Genomic DNA, 20,442 nt, shown 5'->3' with positions numbered 1-20,442 from the left:
GCCCTGGATCAGTCCCAGACACTGCCCCAGGTCTCACCTCCAGCCTCTCCCGGGGCTGCCACCACATTCCTGACAAGGAGCCAAAGGCCAGCCCTGCTGGCAGGAGCACAGGCCCATCGCTCCATCCAGTTCCTCCCATTGCTCCAAACCCTCCCACACCTCCCCCAGGCCTGTGCCCGAGGCTGTCACCCAGCCCTGCAGCATCCAGACACGAAATTCAGGAAGTTTTAAAGCTGGAGTCTGCTGCGTTTTTCCCCCCATGTGTTATTTTCAGGAAGTAACAAACTCATCACAGTGCAAAGGAAAAAAAAGTGATTTCAGGAATGTTTTACTCTCACACTCCTCACTTAACCCCTCACAACCCCCCCAGCATGAAACAGACACTCAGGAATTAGTGTTCAGTAGCTGCCATTGGAATTTTAAGGGATATGAACAAAGCCTTGATGTGGGGAATTCCACAAGACGTTTTCCTTCCCCATCTGTGTCAGCATCCAGCACAGTTCCCTGTTCCTGTTTGGTCCTCAGGAGCCACAAGAGGAATGTCAGTTGTTGGCTTCACCTACTCAGCATCACCTCGTTAGTCCAGGAGATAATTAATTCGAAGAGAATGAATCTGGTCAGTGGCAGAAGATCATCACAGCAAAACATCATCTTTGCCACAGGATATTCCCGCTCCTGTAACCTGTTCTTTGATCAAGAACTATTTCCCCAACTCAGTAATTCCATTTAAACCACAGCAGCACGGTTTGGAGGGACAGAAGTTTTCAGCCTCGTGTGAGGGAAGACAGAAACATCACTGGGAGAAAATCCTAAATTCAAAATCCTAAACAAAATCCTATTCCTCGCTTCTTTCACAAAGAAATGAACCTCTTAAAATCCAGTCTGGATTGTGCAGAAATGTTCTTTGGTCCCACCTGGAAACTGATCTCCCCAAAACATCCACAAAAGGCTTTTATCAGTTATTACAACTGATATCATTAATTACTACAGAAAAGAGAATACAAATAAACTAGAAAAAAATTTGGCTCAAGTTTTCCTCAGGAATGAATTGGGAGCTCACCAGCAAGGCTTCCCAACAGGCAGAGTGTGTGATATAAAATATATATGTGCATATATATATATTATATATAAATAAAGAGATATATATATATATATATTTATACACACATATATAAAATATATATAATACATACTTATATCACAAAGTATCCATCTCACATATATCTGCCATAAATATATATATATAAAACCACAAATATTTTTATATCACAACCTCTACCTATAAACCCCCACACTCCCCCCCATTTTTCAGGAATGTAACATTTTTAGGGATCCTAAAATCAAACACATGCAGTGCCCTGCAAAGGAAACTAAACCACGATTTTATCCCATTAATTCCAAGATGTTTTCCTGGATGTGCTGCTGGGTCTTTTCCTGTAAGCTCTTGTTGTTTATCCTTGAAGTGTACTTGGAATTATCAGGATCATGAAATCCATTTGGAATTTTACTGTCTCTGCAATGGGATGAGTTTTGCCAAAATTATTCCTCCCAGACCGAGCGCATCTCCTCAAGTTCCCTCTGGCTTTCTACATCCTGGAAACGCGAGAGGGAAACAGATAAATGTACAACTCAATTAGAATAAAAAACACTATTTTCCTTCTTTATCTCCAACCCCAAACCAGCTTTTGAGCACATTGTGGAGTCCTGGAATGGTTTGGGTTGAAAAGGACCTTAAAGCCCATCCAGTTCCTGGGCAGGGACACCGTTCACAAGTCCAGGTTGTTCCAAGTCCGGCCTTGGACACTTCCAGGGATGGGGCAGCCACGGTTCTCTGGGAAACCTGTGCCTCAGCACCCTCACAGGGAAGGATTTCTTCCTAATACCTGATCCAAGCATAATCTCTTTCAGTCTGAAGCCACTCCCCCTTTTCCTGTCATTCCAGACCCTTGTAAAACTGTCTCTCTCCACCTTTCCTGTCACTGGAAGGCCTCAATTAGGGCATCACGAAGCTTCTTTATTCCAGGCTGAACAATCCCAATCCTCTCAGCCTTTCCTCACGGCAGAGGTGCTCCATCCCTCCCAACCAATTTGTCCCTCCTCTGGATTTGCTCCCTGTCCTCCCTGTGGGTGCAGTGATCCAGCTGGGATCTCAGGGGAGCAGAGGAGAGGGGCAGGACCCATTTTTGCTCTGAGGTTTAACAGCTGAGCGTTACCTCTTTGGTGTTCCCTTGCAGCTCCGAAGCGAGGTCCATCCACAGCACCGCCGCCGAGGCGTTCCCGAGGTCCTTGTAGCACTGGGAAGGGAAAATGGCAATGGGAGAAGGGTTAAATGGAAAAAAACAGGCAGCAAATGGAACTGGGCAACTGCTAAAAAGAGCTCTTCCTGCCTCTTAACCCTCTGCACTGGCATTTCCTGCAGTATCAGCCACAAGGCCTCAGAAGCACCACCAGATCTTGGAATACTAAATATTTTTGACTCCCTTTCATTTTGGGCAAGGAGATTGGGTTTTGGTTGGACATTTTAAGGTGTCTCTGTGGTTTTTACTCTTTTCAAAGCTCTACTTGGATTTTCAGTTGCTATTTCCTCACACCATTTCCTCCACTGAAACCTCTCTCCTGGGAGCACATGTTGAAACCCAGACTGTTGAAAGTGTAATAGATATTATCTACAGGAGTCTCAGGTCCTAAAGCAGGTATGAAATATTCTCCATGTGACCAGCAGCTGAGGCACAGTGATCCCTCTGGGAACAGAAAGATTTTGGGTGCTCAGAGAGTCTTGGAGGTATTTGGAGACCATGAAATAAACCCAAGAAAAGGAAATGGGTGCTAAAACCCCCTCAGCAAGAGGGCTCAAGACTCCCCTGCTGGACAGGAAAAGAGAAATACTTTATTTTTCCCCATGATTCTCTGGCTGTATCACCACAGAAGTTGTGGTGGAGAAGGACTAAACCTCCAGCCTGTGGCTACCAAGTCACTATTCCTGCTTTATACAGAAATTAATCTGTTAAAAACCAGGGATGCTCCACTGGGTGACTCAAAGGAAAAACCCCTCAATCTTAAAGCCTCTGCACGAGGTGATTTGGCCTAAGAAGATTTAAAAGATAAAAAAAAATATTATCATTCTATAAAATCTTGCTCCTGCATGGAGTATTTTCTACCCAGTCAGCACTTCACAGCCAAAGGTGATTTTTAATACAAGTATTTCTTACCCTCCGAACAAACAAGTGAGTGGTTACCTTGGCAATGTAAACTCTTCCTGCTTTGGAAAACCCTGGGCTCAGCTCTTCGACCTACAGAACAGAGGGAGGGTGTGATATTACAACATGCAAGGACACAGTTAATTCTTACATCAGGCTCATTGCAGCTTTTAAAGGAAAAAAAAAAACTGATGGCAAGAAGGAGAATCCTAATAAATACATAAAGCACTATGCCCCTGAAACCTTCAAACAGCTGTCTGGAAAAGTTTGAAATGGAAAAGTTAGCCAGGCTTTAACTAAAATATTCTGAGGGAGGAGCTCCCAGCTCCCAGCCCCTGGAAGCACAGCCCAGATGCATCCAGTATTGAGCAAGAAGGAATTTCTGTGCAGCCTTAGAAAGGAAAACCAATGCCCCCTAAACCAATTCCCAACACTCTGAGCTGTAATTCTGACATCTTCAACATCCCATTCTTCTGTCTGGCTATCCTGGAACGGAGGTTTCACAACTTTCCATCTCATCAGCTTTCTTTTACCCAGGTCCCAGGCCGTGGGGAAGCACCAGTGAGGGATCCAAGCACCCCACTCCCATCCCTGTGGGCTGTGCAGGTCAGTGATGCCCTTGCCTGGCAGATTCCCAGATTTCCTTACCCGCAGGAAGTTCTGGAGCGCGTCCTGCACCGTGGCCGTCGGCGGCGCCTCGAACAGCGCCGACACCGTCCTCTTCTCCAGCCAGCCCAGGTGGGCAACCTGCAGAGAGAAAAGGGCAACCTGGCCACCCATCCAACACCAGCCCAGCAAAAAGGGCCTGCCCTGTCCCTGGGAGCTGCTCCTGCACCCGGAAGGAAGCCAAACCCCTCGGCAGGGTTGGAATATTCCGATGGAGTATCCAAGTCCGGCCACAGAATTTAACCCGATTCGCTTTCCCTTGTCCCGAGTCAGCTTATGCACTTGCATACACTGGGGATTTGGATGGCCCCAGATCCCAACCTGCCATGCTGCAGCCAAACCAGCCCCCAGCTGTGCCCTCCCTTCTCCCAGTCTAAACTTTCCATAAGAACCTGCTCCTCCCCCCACCCAGAGATTCCTTGGGAGAGGCAGGCTGAAGCCTGCCCACCAAATAATTATGGGATCATTTAGGTTGGAAAAACCCACCCAGCCCATGGAGGCCAACCTGTGACAATCCCCACCTTGTCACCCAGCCCAGAGCACTGAGTGCCACCTCCAGGCATTCCCTGAACACCTCCAGGGATGGGGACTCCACCACCTCCCTTGTTTAATCCTGTATAATTCTCACGATGCAGACTAAATGGAGCACTACCATACTTTCCATCCATGGTTTTATTCCATGGCCTCAGCAGCCCCAAGCTCAGCATGAAGGAAGGATTTTCCCCACAGGAAAAAGAGCCAGGAGCTCCCAGCAGTTCAGCTCAGGGCTGCTCTATAATTCCCACTGTCAATTATCCTAGTTACAATCCCTGCACCGTGGCTCCACTCCCAACAAAGTGCTTTCCAATGGCACAAATGGAACAGCAGCAGTCAGTGCAGACTTTTATTCCCCTTTTTAGGCTCTAAATCTGATTGATGGCATCTGACTCCAAGCTTTTCCCCGTCAGGAAGCATAAAGCAGCTGGCACATGCTTCCAGTGCCTCCAGTTCTGTGTGTGGCAGGGTCAGGGGGACACGTGCAACACATCACACACCAGCACTGTGAACAGAAGCTCCTCAGATGGCCTTGACCACATCCCTGTGTGCTCAGAGGGTGGAAGGAAGGTTGTTTTTACCGAGTAAAGCCCTGGGAACAGGAAAGGAGTTCGCAGCTTGGGCTTTTCCTAACCCACCCTTTGCCATTTTACCTCCCATGCCACCAGCAGTGACTAAAAACCTGAAGCTGGAGCTCTGAACCCTTCAGAGGCCTGCCCAGGAGGTGATAATAAACTCTGTTACCTGGTAACACCACCTGCCCAGGAGATAGTAGAGCTGTGGGTCCTGTGGCTTCAGGGCAATGGCTTTATCAATGTGTTCCTGTGGGAAGCACCACCAGCACGCGTCACATCTTTGTCAAAAGCAAATTAAATACCCACGACAGCACGTGGAGAAAGAGCAAAGGAAGAAATCCACAGTTTCAGTGTCACAATCAGTAAAATTACAGCTACAGATCCTGAATTTTCCCAAGAGTGGATTCAGTGAAAGGAAAAGCAGCATTTCTCCAGCCTCAGGGACAGGAAATACTGGACACACACCTGCATTTTATTCCTGCTCCAGAGCTTTGCCATAACCTCACTGATCTTGCCAAAGGCTGATGGGGAAACAATTACCTGTGGCCTGTTCCATGTACATCCTCTTCCCCTGGAACATCCACAAGACATCATAATAATAGTAATAATAATAGGAATAAAAAAAAAATGGAATCTGAGACAAAAGAAGTCCTCTTTGAGCAGTAACTGCTTCCTGGGAGGGTGCAGGTTGTTCACAGGTAGGTACTGCAGAGAACCTGGTGCTGTATCTCATCACCACATAATAATTCCATGTTTCAAGCTCTAAGTCTCATCCTTTGCCTAAATTAATTTGCAAGATTTCTCCTTTTTCTGCAATTATAGTGTGTAAAACTGCAGATCAGTCACTCCCAAAAGGCATGGTTGGAATCAGCCTCCTCACCCCAAACCACCCACTCATGGCATCTCTGAGATCTACTGCTTCCCTAAGAAGAACTGGAGCCAATTTTCCCTATTTCCTGCTGCAGAAATAAGTGTTTGGTACTCACACAAAGGCCAGCATCTCCTGGCCACTCACCTTGAAAACATATCCAGCCTGGATGCGCTTGGGAATGCTCTCATATTCTGATACCTGCCCACAAAGGATGGCAAACCTGCATGGGGAGACATCTGCATGAGCCAGCTGGGATTGAATCCACATTTAATCCACATTTACCTGCTGTCCATGGCTGCAGAAGGAAGATCTATGAGGGCTCAAAGCCAGGCTGGACAAAGCTTGGAGCAGCCTGGGATAGTGGAAGGTGACCCTGCCCATGGCAGGGGTGGAACAGGATGAACTTTAAGGTTCCTTCCAACCCAAACCATCCCAGGATTCTGTGAATTGCATTAAAGCTTCATACCTTAGTGGGGAAAACAAGGAATACAGCACATCCCTCACAGGGAAAAGACATAAGCAGCAAAAATGTAGCTCCCAGGAAGGAATGAGCTCAAAGGATGAGGCAGCCGGAGGGGTTGGGTGTGACACAAACTCACTGCACCGATGGCTAAAAACCAGGAGCAGCGCACTTCCACACCTGGAACTGCTTCTCTGAGCAGGGAAAACTGTGCCAGAACACAGAGCAGTGCAGGGTGAAGTTACTTCACTCTACTTACAGCAAGAGGCAGACTAGGAGCAGCTCTAATGAACTACGGGGCACAGCGACCTCCTCACGCAGCAGCCCAGCTGCAGCACACAGGGAAATACTTGGAAAACCTACCTACATCCTGCAGCTGGGAAACAGAATGACACATGTTCAGTGCTGAAAGTGCAAAGCCATTTAGTTTTGTCCAGTCAGAGACTGTGAGTTGTGAGCCTGAGAAGCAAGGCCCCAGCAAAAGCAGTTACTGCACGAGCTGTGAAATTCAAGATTAATCCCCTGTGGATTTGCGCCCTCCCATCTCACCTCCCTGCAGCACAGGGGTTCAAAACCTCCCTCCCTGCATCACTTCCCAAGAGACAACAGCAGCTCAGAGAGCTCTCAAGTGGGACACAACATGCAGATGGAAGTTTGGCCTCTAATCCTGCTCAGGCAAGAGCTCTGGGAGTGGAGGACATTTCCACCCCTTCTCCAAGTTTGGCTTAAGAAGTATCAGGTGGAAGAGATAGACAAATAAATAACATGGCTTATCCTTGCAAAAAATAAAGCTGAAAGGCAGAAAGATGCAAATAAAAAGCCCCTTTCCTACACCCACACCCAGTGCTGCCACAGATACTGGCATCAATTTCCCAAAGCATCCTTTGGGATGATTAACCACAGCAGATGTGCAGGAATCTGTCAGGAGACCTTTAAATCTCCAATTACACTTTCCTCAGAGTCACAAAATCCCACAAATCCCCTCACACCTCGCTGCTCCATTTCCAGTGTGTAAAGTTGCATGAACAATTTAGCATTTTGCCTTAAATCTCTTCCTTTAATTTATTAACTTTCTTGTGGAAAAGCTCTAGATCAGCTCTAAAATTCTTATTTTTCATGGTAATGTCAAGAATTACCGGATCAGTGAGTTATGGGACAAAAATCTTTTCCTGCTGCTGGGGCTCCACTGCACCATTCTGTTGTGTGCAGATGATGGAGTAAGTGTTTTTAGGATCTTCTCCAGTTTGTTTCTTAACATACACCAGCCTGGACTAAACATCCCTAACCACAGCATGACAGGGGTTGAGAAATACAAGCCAATAAAAAACTTATTTTCTAAGATCATGAGATAAAATACTCCTAGACAATAAATCATGCAGTTGTCTCATGTCAGATATAAATTCCAGAGGTTTTTTAACAGCCTGGTGAAATGTTGATGAAAAAGCCATAAAAGCAGCAGTAAATTAAATTGCAGTCCTACTTTGGTGCCATGAAATAAACTAAAAAATACATAGGGGAAGAGACACCTGTTTTGCTTTTTCATTGTATTCCCAGGAAAGATGATTCTCCCCAACCCAGCTTTGCTGATCCCAGTTCAGGGCCACTGGACTGCTGGGGATTTTCACACCCACAACTCTGCACTTCTGGGATTTTAGGCTCTGCTTTCTGCTGTTCTCTCCCCTGCTTGCTCAGCTTGGCAGGATGAAGTCATTCATTCCAGCTCATTCGATGGGATGCCTCAGGATGAGCGTCACCAGAGGCACTGTGGAGGTGCAGGAGGGCTGAGCAGCAGGAGAGATTAAAAATAACGATTACGGGGATTTTCATCCTTTGTAACCAGTGGGTGCCCTACACATTACTGCTCAACCCATCCAGACCTTTCCTTAGGATATCCCTTGATTTAATTAGTAGCCAGACTCCTCATTAAGCTGCTGACACACCAATTCCCACAGGAATCTCAGCTCAGGATTTCCCCATTTATCAGAAAATAAACTCTGTGGAAGCAGGAAGCCCCAGCTGAGAGAGCCTGATGAGAGAGCTTAAATCCCCAGGCTCAGGACTGTGAAGGGCTTTTTGAGTTCTGCATCCCGACCTCCCTGGAAGCAGGACTCTGCCATGGAATACACAGCTTCCAGCACCTCCCCTCCACAGTCAGGGTGCTCTGCCAGCCCAAATACAGCTCTTAGCTCTTTTAGCCACGCCAAAGACAGTTTTCCCAATATTTTGTGAGCATTCCCAGTTTTTCACCTTCCTGTGCACTGGGTAGATGTATGTGAGTCCCTGCACTTGAGAGAGGGGACAGGGAATTAGCAGGCAGATATTTAGACTGCAACAACCAAAAATTGAAGTAAGAATTTATTTGGGAATTAGTACTTTGGGAGAGACAGCAAAATTCCCAGTGACTCAACCTGAAATTAATGACCAGCTGATCCTGAAGAGGTTGGGAAAAAAAACCTTTGGCTTTTCCAAGGGGAAAACACAGACATCCGTATGGGAGAGCTCCTGTCTTCTGGATGTTCACATTTCTGAATTCACCTTCCAGGGCACACAAGTCAGGGGGATGCATTCAGACAGCTCTAATTCCATGATATTTTCCCTCCACTACATTCTGAACTAACACCTATTCCCAGAGTTGCCCCTGCCCCAAATCACGCTGACAGCAAATTCCCTGTTTAATCTGCCTGTGGAACAGAAAATGCTCGGCTCATAAATCCAAAATCTAGCTCAGAATTGGCCAGATCTGGGCAGTGATGCACCAAGAGTTAAATCCTGAAGCCCTGCCAGGTGTTAAATTCAAGCCATTTCCCAGGCATATCCGGAATGCTGTGACTTTTCAAAAATCCTGGATCTGCCCACGGACAGCCAGATGTACCCACGGAACTGAAAAGAGCTGGTGATCAAGATGTTCCACCAAACTGCCAGACTCTCCAGAAGAAAGGGCACATTTTGGAGACTCATCCAACCCAATCCCACTTTCCATTACACATAGGATAACTCCAAGGGGGCTGGAGCTTACTATTCCTTCCACAACAGTGGCTTTCAGCTTCATTTCCAGGGTAAAATGTCCGACTCACCCACAGGGAATGGACTGGGAATTCTAGGAGGCCACAGCTGTTTCTCAATTAATTTCTGAAAGGTCTGTGCAATCACTGATTCTGAAAGGTCTAGGCAATCACAATCCATCCATCCATCCATCCATCCATCCATGCATCCCTAAAAGCAAGAACAGACTTGGGAACTTGCTCTGTCCTACTCAAGAGCTGAAATCAGCTCATGGAGAAATCAGTTTAAATGGACAAAAATTCCACCTGCTCAGGGATCCTGGACAATTAAAGCAGAGAATGATTCCGGTGTCTAAATCCAAGGTAAGAAACAGGTAATTTTAGAGAGCCTCTAAGATCATTCCCTGTAAATCCCTAATTTCCCATACACAGATCTACTCTTAAGGCACCAAATGCCCAACAAAACTCCAACATTTCCCAAGGGAACTTCCAAAGGGCAGCAGGGACAGAGATCAGTCCCTTTGCACAAGGCTGAGCCTGCCTGTGCAGCTCTGACCAAATTCCCTCTCCATTCCAGCCGGAGATGGCTCCCTTGGGACCGGCCAGCTTCCAACAGCAATGACTACAAGGAGAGCTTTGTCCCCCACTCCACAGCCAGAACACAGCCATGAAAGGCCTCTCCTTTGAGCTTGGACAGATCCCAAAGCCAGGCCAGACACAGCCCCACACAGTCACTCCTGACAAACCACTTTTCCTCCTGCTGCCAAATCCTTCCAACCATCCAACCCCGAAAGGAGCTGTGGCCAGCACTGATTCCCCAGCAGAAAACCTTCCCTCCCCCAGTTATTTTCTTTCTTTGTTTCTTTAAAATGTCAGTGATGACTGAATGACAAGGCACCGAGGGGAGAAAGCATTCCTTGCAATGATAACTGCAGGCAAAGTACCTCTTGTCCTCCCCGGCATCTCAAAAAACTGGGAATGATGTGGGCAGCAGGAGGAAAGGACGAGCTCAAGAGACAATGAGTAAGCACCAAAAACCAGCACAATTTCGTCTGAAGGAGTCCACAAACTTTGAAGAGGCAACTGATGAAACAGAAAATCAGTATGAAATGATGCACACAGAGAAAAAAGGCAGCCCAGGAGACCTGCACCATCAGGCTTCACAGAGCCTGTGTGGAGAGGCAGCAAAATAACTGGGAATATTTCTATTAAAGTGGCCATTTCGGATGCAGTGGGAAAGAGAAAGATGATGTTGACTGCTGTGTGTAAAAGAAAGAATGCAAAGGACCATCCCACCAGCACAAAGCCATGCCACTCCCACAGCTTGTGTCCTGCACTGAATTCCTTCACTTTTGTCTGAAAAAACATAAGGAAGAGGGAGAAGAATATTGGAAAGACAACATGAGTGGTGAGAGGTAATAAATTATTCCCCTGTGACAGAAGATAATAAAGGATTAGGGTCTTCAGCAAGGGAATTAGTCACTAGAGAGAAGTATGACAGAATAAAACTGTAATTTAAATAAATGTGAGCAACGTTCTCTGATTGCTTCTCCCAAGAGCTGGGGCATCAAACCCCCCCCCAAAAACCTCTGCTGTTTTTTCTTCCCAGGGTGAATTCAATTTGCATAAAGAAAGATTGTAATTAAGTCAGTTTGTGACCACTTCAGAGTGGGGAAGGGAATAATTTCCTGTTCTATTGGTGGCAGAAAATAGTAATTTGTGTGCTGATAATGGGAGTTACATATTCACTCCCAAGAAATCCCACGCCTCCCACATGCTGCTGTGCTGTTTCCTTTCTCCAGCTGCCCTGGAGAATTGGAAGCAAGATGTAGCTGTGCAGGAAGGAGCCTTATCCCTGTTTGGGAAAGTGGTCTGAGGGGCCAAGAATTGTCCCAAGACTGGAATTTCAAGTAAAAACTGTCAATATTTGGACACTGGAGTAAAAAGAACCTGCCTTTGTAAAAAACAAATGTTAAGATTCACCCTGGCAACTAAACCCCAGTAATTCAAAGATGTTAAGCCAGCAGACAGAGCCCAACACTTCATCTGCTGGAGATTTTCCTGCTCCCAAATTCTTCCCTCCTATCAAAGTTTTAATTGAGAGCAGTAATTCATTACCAACAAATGAAATACAGTTTAAGATGATAAAGGCATTTATTCAGATGCCAGTATCAAAACTATCCTTCAAGTAAATTTACTCATTTTAAGAGAACAGATCCTGTTCTCTCTTGTACACTCAGCAATGTATGCTAACATAAATAATAATAATAAATAATAAAATTATTTCTTATATTATTATAAAATAATTATATTTATATTGATCATAATTATAAAATAATAAAATAATTTAAAATTATTTTCCCAATAATTTTCATTAAAGAGGAAAACAAATCCCTTTTATTCTAATATAAGAGTTGTCACTCCTTCAAAGCAACTGCTGACAAACACCATTCACAGAAGAATTCACCAGAGTAACAGAAAAGCACATTCCCTTATCTCCACAAATATCTGTACCACTCCACAAACTCTCTTTTAGAGCAATTTTTATAAAGGACATTTAAAAATTCCACACATGAGCTGCAAGCACAGCCTGCTCATCCAGGATGCTGAAGGGAGCAAGGTCCTTCCCCTGCTCTCCTGCCTCCTTCCTGAAATCCTGGGCAGAAATGCTGGCCACAGCTGCTTGGCTCAACTGCAGATCATCTCTTATTTTAGCATGGAACAAATATATAAAATACCTTAGTTTAAATAAAAAAGAGCCATGTGCTGCTGTGTCACTTCATTTCCAAGCCAAGGGCCTTGCAAGGTGACGAGACCAGAGCCAGCAGTGCCAGAAAACACTTCCAGGGAGACTCTAAAAGCCTGTCTGATAAGAGTGATGGATCTCCTTCCTCCAGAATTAAGTGGAAAATAGGGAATTTGGCACAGCACCAAGCTCACACTCAGCCTGGCTGATGGAGTCAAACACATCCCCTCTTGCCTCAAAAGCAGCTCCATTTAGGAGCTTTTCCTCCAGAACTCTTCAGAGAGAAATTAATAATTAAACTGATGTAAGATATACCCCAAATTTATTCCTACCATCACAACCAAACCTACTGTCTTTCAAGTTACTCTTTACACCAACTAAGCAAAGCTGTTAAAAATGGCTTTTTATGGAAAAACACCACCAGTGTGCAAGTAACAGCAAGTAAGTTTGTGGGGGGGTTGTATTCTTTTTTTTAACTGCAGCTCAGCTCACAAAAATCTACAGGTCCTTTTCCTACACTTCTTAAAAGCAAGAAGTCAAAAGTCACTTACCACTGGTGGCACTCAGCGCTTTGATCCCATTTCTGCCAGGCAAGTTCCAGCTCTTCCTTCCCTGGAATAAATAAAGGTAGTCAGAGGTAAGAAATTCAGTTGTTTTCTCTCCCAGTTTCTTTCTCTGAGGCTGTCAGAGTAACAGAATGGCATAAAAGTCATATATTTGTTAATTTGATAATGCATTTGGCTTGAAAACATCCCATACATAATTTTATCCCCTGGCAGGTTCAAAAAGCTGAAAACTAAGCACCTATTGATGGCTAAAAGGACAATATAAAACTTAAAATTCCATGTTTAAGTGGCTCCACTGATTTACAGAAAAGAATAAATGTATTAGCTATAGTATTAAATAACTTCTGTGCATAATAAAAAAAATTTAGATTAGTATCTTTTGTTGCACATCTTTTCTGTAATAAAGATGATTTTTGTTCTATTCTAACTCACCTAAAACCTTATAGACACCTTTGAGGTGGTAAAGAAGGAGGGAATGAAATTTAAGTGACTCCCCTAAGCAAATTTAAAAATATGTATTGTTTTTATATCTGCATTTGCTGGCAACAGAGAAAATCCAGTGTGCCGCTGCCTAAGCTTGTTTACTTTATATTTATTTTATGGTTTATTTTAGTATCACAGAGAAATGGATGACAGGCTTGAGAAACAACTTTCCCAGCTCTAAGTAGGTCTCAGTCTATTTAGACTCCTTCAGAAAGCTCAATTGCTAAACACAAGTTTTTTTTGTTTAAAGTGCTGCTTCCCACTCCCCTAAAATCCAGATTCTAAGGAAAACCAATAAATCCACGGCCCTGCTGGCAGGTGGAGAGGTGGTACAGCTGAGTGCCAGCCTTCCTGTGGGCCGGCAGGGAATTCCTTACCCCCGCTGGCGTAGGATCTCCTCTCCTCCGCGTCCTCTGTCAGCTCCCACATGTCGCTGTGCGCCCGCGCCAGGCGCCACAGGAATTCCTGCTGCCCCGCGTACTGCAGGGAACACAAACATCCCACATCAGGGCCCGGCCTGGCCCCGAAAATGGGAGTCAAGAACAAAGGCTGAACAGGGCACTCACAGCTGAAGTCATGCAGGGATTTTTCTAAGCCTTAGAATGCCCCAGTTCCAAAGGAACTGAAGCAGAACTGCAGCGGAGGGAAGCGAGGGCAAGTTTAGAACTCAGTGAGGCCACAGGAGCAGGGCAGGGATTGTCCCCCTGTGCCAGGAACTGCAGGGGCACCTCCTGTGCTGTGCCCAGCTCTGGGTTCCTCAAGTCAGCAAACACAGTGAGGGAGGGGATGGGGCATGTCCAGGGAAGGGAACAGAACGGACCTGGGGGACTCAGCCTGGAGAAAAGGAGGCTCAGGGGGGAACCTTCTCCACAACTCCCTAACAGGAGGGGGCAGCCAGAGGGAACCGGGCTCTGCTCCCAGGGAGCAAGGGATAGAACAAGAGGAAATGGCCTCATGTTGTGTCAGGGCAGGTTCAGATTGGACATCAGGAGGAATTTCTTGCTGAAAAGGGTGGTCAGGCAATGGAAGGAGCTGCCCAGGGAGGTGGTGGAGTCCCCATCTCTGGAGATGTCCAAGGAATGACTGGACACCGCACTCAATGCTCTGGGCTGGATGACAAGGGCGGGAATCAGTTCCAGGTTGGACTTTGAGTGGAGAAATCCCTCCTGATATCCAAGCTGACCCTTTCCTGGTGCTGGAAAATACAACAAGGCACCTTTACCGCCAGCTTGTTGTTGAGGAGCAGCTGGAACCCCTCTCTCTTGTCCTGCTCATCCCCGCTGTGTAGCCGGTCAGCCTGCTCCAGGAGCTGCCCCAGCCCCTCCTCCAGCAAGGAATCCAGGACCAGAGGGGTTTCATCCTCAGGGACCAGATCCAGGGAATCCCTGCGCACAGCCCTCACTGTGTCACAGCTCACGTCATCCTCCCCTTCCTCGCTCTCCCGCTCCGACTCCCGGTCGTAGTCGGACTCGGCGTTGGCCGTGGTGTAACTTTGGGGGAAAAAAACATCACCAAAGCAGTTTGAGGAGCTATTCCTCAGAAGAGGAAGAGTATCTTAGCTTACCCCAGAGAAAACTGCACAACCCAAGTGCCTCACACAACCTCATTTCTTGTATCACCCTCAGAAAGCTGAAGGATGAAGGTGGCAACAAAGTTAAGTCCCAAGTCAGTTTTGAGCAACCTGGTCTATGGAAGGTGTCCCTGCCCAGGGCAGGGGGTGGCAATGGGTGAGCTTTAAGGTCCTTTCCCACCCAAACCATTCCAGGATTCTACTTGTCCCCACCTCCTCTGCACACCCTGTCACAGCTCCTCCCTCTCAGCCCTTCTAACCTCAGGATAAGAGAATTAAACAGCTAAAACCAGAGCCAGGACAATGCAGTTAAATGTACAGGTGATAAAAGCGAATTTCAACAATCCCTGTGCAAAGAAAAACATAACCTCAGGGTTTTAGCTTGTTCCAGGGACTGTCAGGCACAACAGCTGTCCTGGCAACACCTCACACCTCCACCACCCCGAACATTAAATGCTACACAGCCTGTTCCCACTGCCACCTGGAAAGCTGCAGAACAGTGGGAAAACCACCAGGATTATATCCTGCCAGCAAGGAATCCAGCAAGGGTTCACCACACGTGCAAGAACCCAGGGAATGACCAGCAGCTAAAGTAGTCAGACAAACCAGGACATGAGGTTTATGACATGAGATTATGGAGGTGCTGGTGGGACTCCCTGACTTTGGAGGTCTCTCCCAACCTCAGTGTTCCTGTAAAGCCCCTGAAAATGGTGAAAATTAAGCTACTACAGCTGGGAATTAAAATTTGAAATTTAAACCAGCGTTACACAGTGGTACCACAGCAGGAGGGAGTCTACTTACAGAGCTGATTCCCTTTCAAACAAGACTATCTGTGCCCCTCAGTTTTACCTGAAAACCCTTAACTAGAGAACAGGCACAAATCAGCCAGTCACGTCAAAATGTGCACTTGACCACAGGGATTTTGTTGATTTAAGTCAGGAACTGCCCAAGAGAACTTCAGCAGTTCTGCTGGAACTGAACTCCCTGCACTCTGGGGGCACTGGGTACTTCAGCTGTGCTTCCCTCTGTCCTGGCTGATTGCTCCTCCCAGGGACAGCCCTGTGGCCCTGTCTTTGTCTGGTGACACAGATATGTGACCACAGCCCCTATCTGACAGAGGCAGTGACAGGGCTTTGCCCATACACAGATAACAAGACACAGCTGGCTATCAAAACTTCCTGAGAACCAGCCCTAATTCTCATGAATTCCCCTCTCTGCTCCCTCACCACAGCCTCCAACCCTCACTCAGACATTCAAAACCCCACCATGTTGTCCTGAAACGTTTTAAGGAAGAAACAAAGGATCAGCCTCACACTGCAAAGGCAGGAAAGCAAGGATGCATGCTGGAGATGACACTGAATTAATGGATAACAGATCAACACAAGGGTAGGTGACACTGGCACGGCTCTGTCTCAGATTAAAATCCTCATTTATTTACATTTCTTAACATTAATGGCATCATTAGTTCTCTAGACCTCCTCATTTCCAGTAATTAAACTCCTTTAACTCCCTGATTTCCCCATCCTAACCCCCAACATGTTACTGGCAGCTGCCAAGATTTTGGTCCTTGAGCTCAAAAAATAACTGTGTTTTCTGAGAGAAGCTCCTAAAAGATTCTGCCAGTTCAAAAAGACAAGGAAACACCAAGTTTTCAGGGAGATTAAGGGATTTAGGTGTTACCAGCCTGTTTTCAATGTTTACAATGATGGAAAGCTCTGGAATGCTTTAATATGGTGATCCTGAAGGAAAACAGAGCCCATGGGATGAGAAGGTGAAGAAGCCCAAAATCTAAAGCCACACAGGAAAATTAAGCAGCACAAGCTACCTAAAAACTCTTGGGAGATTTTTGGGAATTGTGTCTGAAATTGCAGAAGCTGCTCATGCCCACGTGGTTTACAAAATAAAGCTGAAATGGGGGTTCTTTGTTCTGAATTTCACTGAAAGAATTCAGCTGTCAGCAAGGAACACCCGGCTGAAATCCATCTGTTGGCAACAGGCTCATTCTTCCTCCCAGTGCCTGGCCCAAAGCTTCAATAGTTTTTTTCCAAAATTTACATTTCCTACCCTGAAAATGTTACTTTTCAAGCACATTTACATCCCTAGCAGCCAACACTGCACACTACAGGCAGCTGGTCCTGACCTGACTGATAATTTTGTACCTCTGTGTAGGACCAGAGTGTGGCATTACCTGAGATTCCAGTTTTAAATCAGGTGAGAGCTGTTAATCCATCGATCCCCACACTGGTCATTACAGCTAATTACAGATGCTAATTAAAAATGTAAGGACTCCACCAACCACCACAGGATTGCCAATAAATTAATGAGGTTTTGCAGTAAAATACACCCCGGTCCCCTCAGGAGGTGTCTTTCCTGTAACTCTGAATTCTTGGCCTCTATCACAACTCCCAATTTTCTGTGATCTGAGGACAGCCAGGGCTGGGATGTGAGGACAAAACCCCCTTTTCCAGCAGTTTTACACAAACCATTGTCCTCCTGGTGACTCAGTGCACCTGCTGTTACCCAAATATCCAAGTCCTGCCTTCAGAACCAACTCCACAGTTTCAAAATCTGTTCTGCAGCCTCGTTACTTATTACACCACCGTGAATCACCTCTTCCCTAATTTCCCTCTCATTCCAACACCCACTTGAGCTGAATGGAGCTCTAAAACCCCAATGAGATCACAGCAGCTCCCTGCTGCCTCACCAGCTCCAGTTATTAGAGATAAACATGATTTAGGGCAGTCACAAATCCCTATCCTTTGTCCTGGAAGGACAAATCCCTGCTGAAATGCCAGCTGGCATCAGCCTCCAGATCATCTGGCTGCCCAAATTCCCCCTGGAATGCTCCCACTGCTCTAAAATCCCTCTGTAAATGACATTTCATCCCAAGTGCTCTGCGAAAATGTATACAGCAGCACCACCTGTCTTGGGACACACTTCCATACCCCAAAAGCTACAAAAGTGGTCAGATTCAGGCATAAAAGAGCAGCGCTTCCTCAGAAAATCAGCAATCACAGGTGCAGGAGAACTTGTCACCTGTCTAGCAAGACTAAACCCACAGCTATATTGGCATTTTTAATGATGTTCTTACACCACACAGAACTCTTCTGTCATGCACAGGGCCAGGAGTTGGACTTGGATGATCCTCCTGGGTCCTTTCCACCTCAGGATATTCTTTGATTTGATCACTTTCATATAATACATACTGTCCACAAATTTGATTTGCAAACTCTCTCGGCTCCATTGCCAGGCTGGACTCGCACTTTTGTTCCTTCTGCAAGATTCTTTAATCAAATTATTTCTTTAAAACCCCATAAATTTATTTTTTCTTCCTTTCTCAAAAAGTCAAGATTGTTTCAGATCTCTCAGTCTGGCCCTGGCAGTAACACACTTATTGTAATAAAAGCAAATTAAAACAGGCTGCAGGGGAAGAAAATTCCCTTCCCTATGTTCTGTACTGCCCAGCTGTGGCACCAAATCCCCTAAAACATCTGTCCCAGTGCTCTGCTTACCCCCCTTCACTCTCTCCATCATCTGTGTTGATATTCCCTGAGCTGGCTGTGAAATAGATGGAGCTGGAGCCTGTGGAGTCACTTCTCTCCCTGGGGAAGGGGACCCTCCTCCGGCGAGTCACACGCTGGGTTTCTTCCAGGTGGGTCCTGGAGGAAAAAGGAGAGAAATAAATCTTTGGTAGTGAGATATCTGCTATTCCCCTTCTCCTCTCCAGCAGACTTCACCCAATTCCCTTTATATCCAAAGAACTCACAAGGTGGTGTACTGCTGTTTGTATAAACTCAAATGGAGCTAATGTTGTGTTCTGCAGGTAAAGCAAATCCTCCTCCATGGACAACCCATGGACAATGCAAACAGAATCCACAGATGTGATGTTCATCCAGCCTCTGCACCAGGAGCTGGAGTGACAGAATGGGTTCAGACTGGAAGAGGGGAAATTTAGGTTGGATACAGGGAATGAATCTTTCCCTGTGAGGGTGGTGCAGCACTGGAATGGATTTCCCATAGAAGCTGTGGCTGCCCCATCCCTTGGAATTGTTCCAGGCCATGTTGGATGGGGCTTGGAGCAACCTGGGATAGTGGAAGGTGTCCCTGCCCATGGGTGGGTGAGCTCTGAGGTCCCCCCCAGCCCAGTCATTCCCAGGTCCTGGGATCCTGTGGCTGTTTTCCCATGCCAGGGAGGGACTGCTCCAAGCCCAGGAGAGAGGAGCAGTACCTGACTTCCCCCACGATCTCCACCGCCAGGTGCTGGAGGCTGTTCCGCAGCTCCTCCACCTCCTTCCTCAGCTCCACGATGCTCCTCACCATGCAGTCCAGGCGCTCCAGCAGCTCCAGCTCCCCGTCCCTCTTCAGCAGGGGGCTGGGCATGGCTCCATCGCCCGCATCCGCCGGGAGCAGCGCTCTGGGCATGGTATGGACTGCACCAGAGCACAACGAGGCTGTTAGAGCCAAGCGGGAAAGGATTCCAAAGGGGAGGGAAATCTGACCAGTTCTGTGTGCAGGGGAGGCTTGATAGGGATACCAAGGTGATCAGAGGGGTGGAGCAGCTCTGCTGAAGGGAAAGGCTGGGAGAATTGGGATTGCTCAGCCTGGAAAAGTGAAGGCACTGAGGTGACCCAACTGTGCCTTCCAGGGCCTGAAGGAAAATTGGAAAGAGACTCTTTGAAAGGGCCTGGAGGGACAGGACAAAGGGGAGTAACTCCAAACTAGAACATGGGAGATTTGGATGGGATATTGGGAAGGAATCTTGCCCTGTGAGGGTGCTGAGGCCCTGGCACAAGCTGCCCAGAGAAGCTGTGGCTGTGCCATCCCTGGAAGTGTCCAAAGCCAGGCTGGATGGGGTTCGGAGCAACCTGGGATAGTGGAAGGTGTCCTTGTCCAAGGCAGGGGGTAGGACTGGATGAACTCTAAGGTCCCTTCCCACCCAAACTATTCCAGAATTCCATTATTCTATGATCACCGTGAAAAGCACGGTTTCACTTTTTGTTCCCGAAGTTTCGCAAAGACGTGGGGAAAACCCAGCGAGTTCAGAGTTCTGAATTAGCATTTCTAAAAGCCCAACATCCCAACCTCACTTCCCCCTATCTCGGCCCCACTCCCCCATTCCACCCCATGCCCCGCATTCAATCCCTATCCTCCCCTACCCCAGCCCCATTTCCCCCATTCTTCCTTTTCCAATCCCATTTCCCGCATTACAACCCCACTCCCGCCGTTTCAATCCCATTCTTCCAGCTCTAATCGCGTTTCTCCCTACTCTTCCTATTCCAGCCCCATTCCATTTCCTCCATTCCAGCTCCATGCCTATCCCATTTTCCCCATTCCCTCTATCCCAGCCCCAATTCCAACGCCAACTCCAGCCCCATTCCTCTCGATTCCATCCCCGCTCCGCATATTCCAGCCCCGTTCCCCACATCCCGACCCGGCTTCCCCGCCGCCCGATCCCGCTCGTACCGTGGCGCGGCGGCTTCGTCGTCTCCTTGGAGCGGCGGCGCATGGCCCAGAGCAGCCCGAGGCAGAGGCCGGCGCCCGCCGCCAGCCCCAGCGCCATCCCCAGCCGGGGCCCGGCCCGGGCCGGCTCCGCCACCGGCACCGCCATGGCCGCTCCGGGCGCGCGCCACCGCCCGCGGCGCGGCGCGATGACGTCACGGAGAAGCGACAACGGGGCGGGAAGGGGGCGCTGTCTACGGGCGCGTGACGTCACCAGGAGCGCGGGGCGGTGAGCGCGCGCCTGGTGCCGCCTGAAGATGGAGGTGGGAGCGG

At 47.4% G+C, this 20,442-nt stretch overlaps 1 protein-coding gene across 2 annotated transcripts; it reads right to left on the bottom strand.

Moving 5' to 3' along the window:
- Positions 1–311: 311 nt before the first annotated feature.
- Positions 312–20,293, bottom strand: RMDN3 (regulator of microtubule dynamics 3). 2 transcript variants are annotated; one of them, XM_015630350.3, is made up of 12 exons: positions 20,134–20,293; positions 18,899–19,100; positions 18,183–18,329; positions 14,317–14,590; positions 13,478–13,580; positions 12,603–12,663; positions 5,988–6,063; positions 5,142–5,219; positions 3,846–3,944; positions 3,237–3,290; positions 2,214–2,294; positions 312–1,593 (listed from the first exon to the last, which is right to left on the bottom strand). In XM_015630350.3, exons 1-12 carry the CDS (start codon positions 20,276–20,278, stop codon positions 1,540–1,542), a joined length of 1,374 nt encoding a protein of 457 aa, XP_015485836.2. In that variant the 5' UTR covers positions 20,279–20,293; the 3' UTR covers positions 312–1,539. The 2 variants fall into 2 exon arrangements, with proteins under 2 accessions (XP_015485836.2, XP_018862520.1); XM_019006975.2 differs by having other exon boundaries at positions 14,323–14,590.
- Positions 20,294–20,442: the final 149 nt, after the last annotated feature.

Source organism: Parus major, chromosome 5 (assembly GCF_001522545.3).
Source record: "Parus major isolate Abel chromosome 5, Parus_major1.1, whole genome shotgun sequence".
NCBI classification, from domain to species: Eukaryota; Metazoa; Chordata; class Aves; order Passeriformes; family Paridae; genus Parus; species Parus major.
Note: the sequence above shows the minus strand (reverse complement) of the source record. Positions and strands in the feature narration are given on the sequence as shown.

What these genes read in the sequence shown, in the direction of transcription:
- RMDN3 (XM_015630350.3), bottom strand. Translation starts at nt 20,278, where the DNA reads ATGGCGGTGCCGGTGGCGGAGCCGGCCCGGGCCGGGCCCCGGCTGGGG. An exon ending in GAAGAGTTTACATTGCCAAG is followed by an intron (nt 2,295 to 3,236) that starts GTAACCACTCAC and finishes TTCCCTTCCCAG; the next exon opens with TGCTACAAGGACCTCGGGAA. An exon ending in TGCAAGGGAACACCAAAGAG is followed by an intron (nt 1,594 to 2,213) that starts GTAACGCTCAGC and finishes TCGCGTTTCCAG; the next exon opens with GATGTAGAAAGCCAGAGGGA.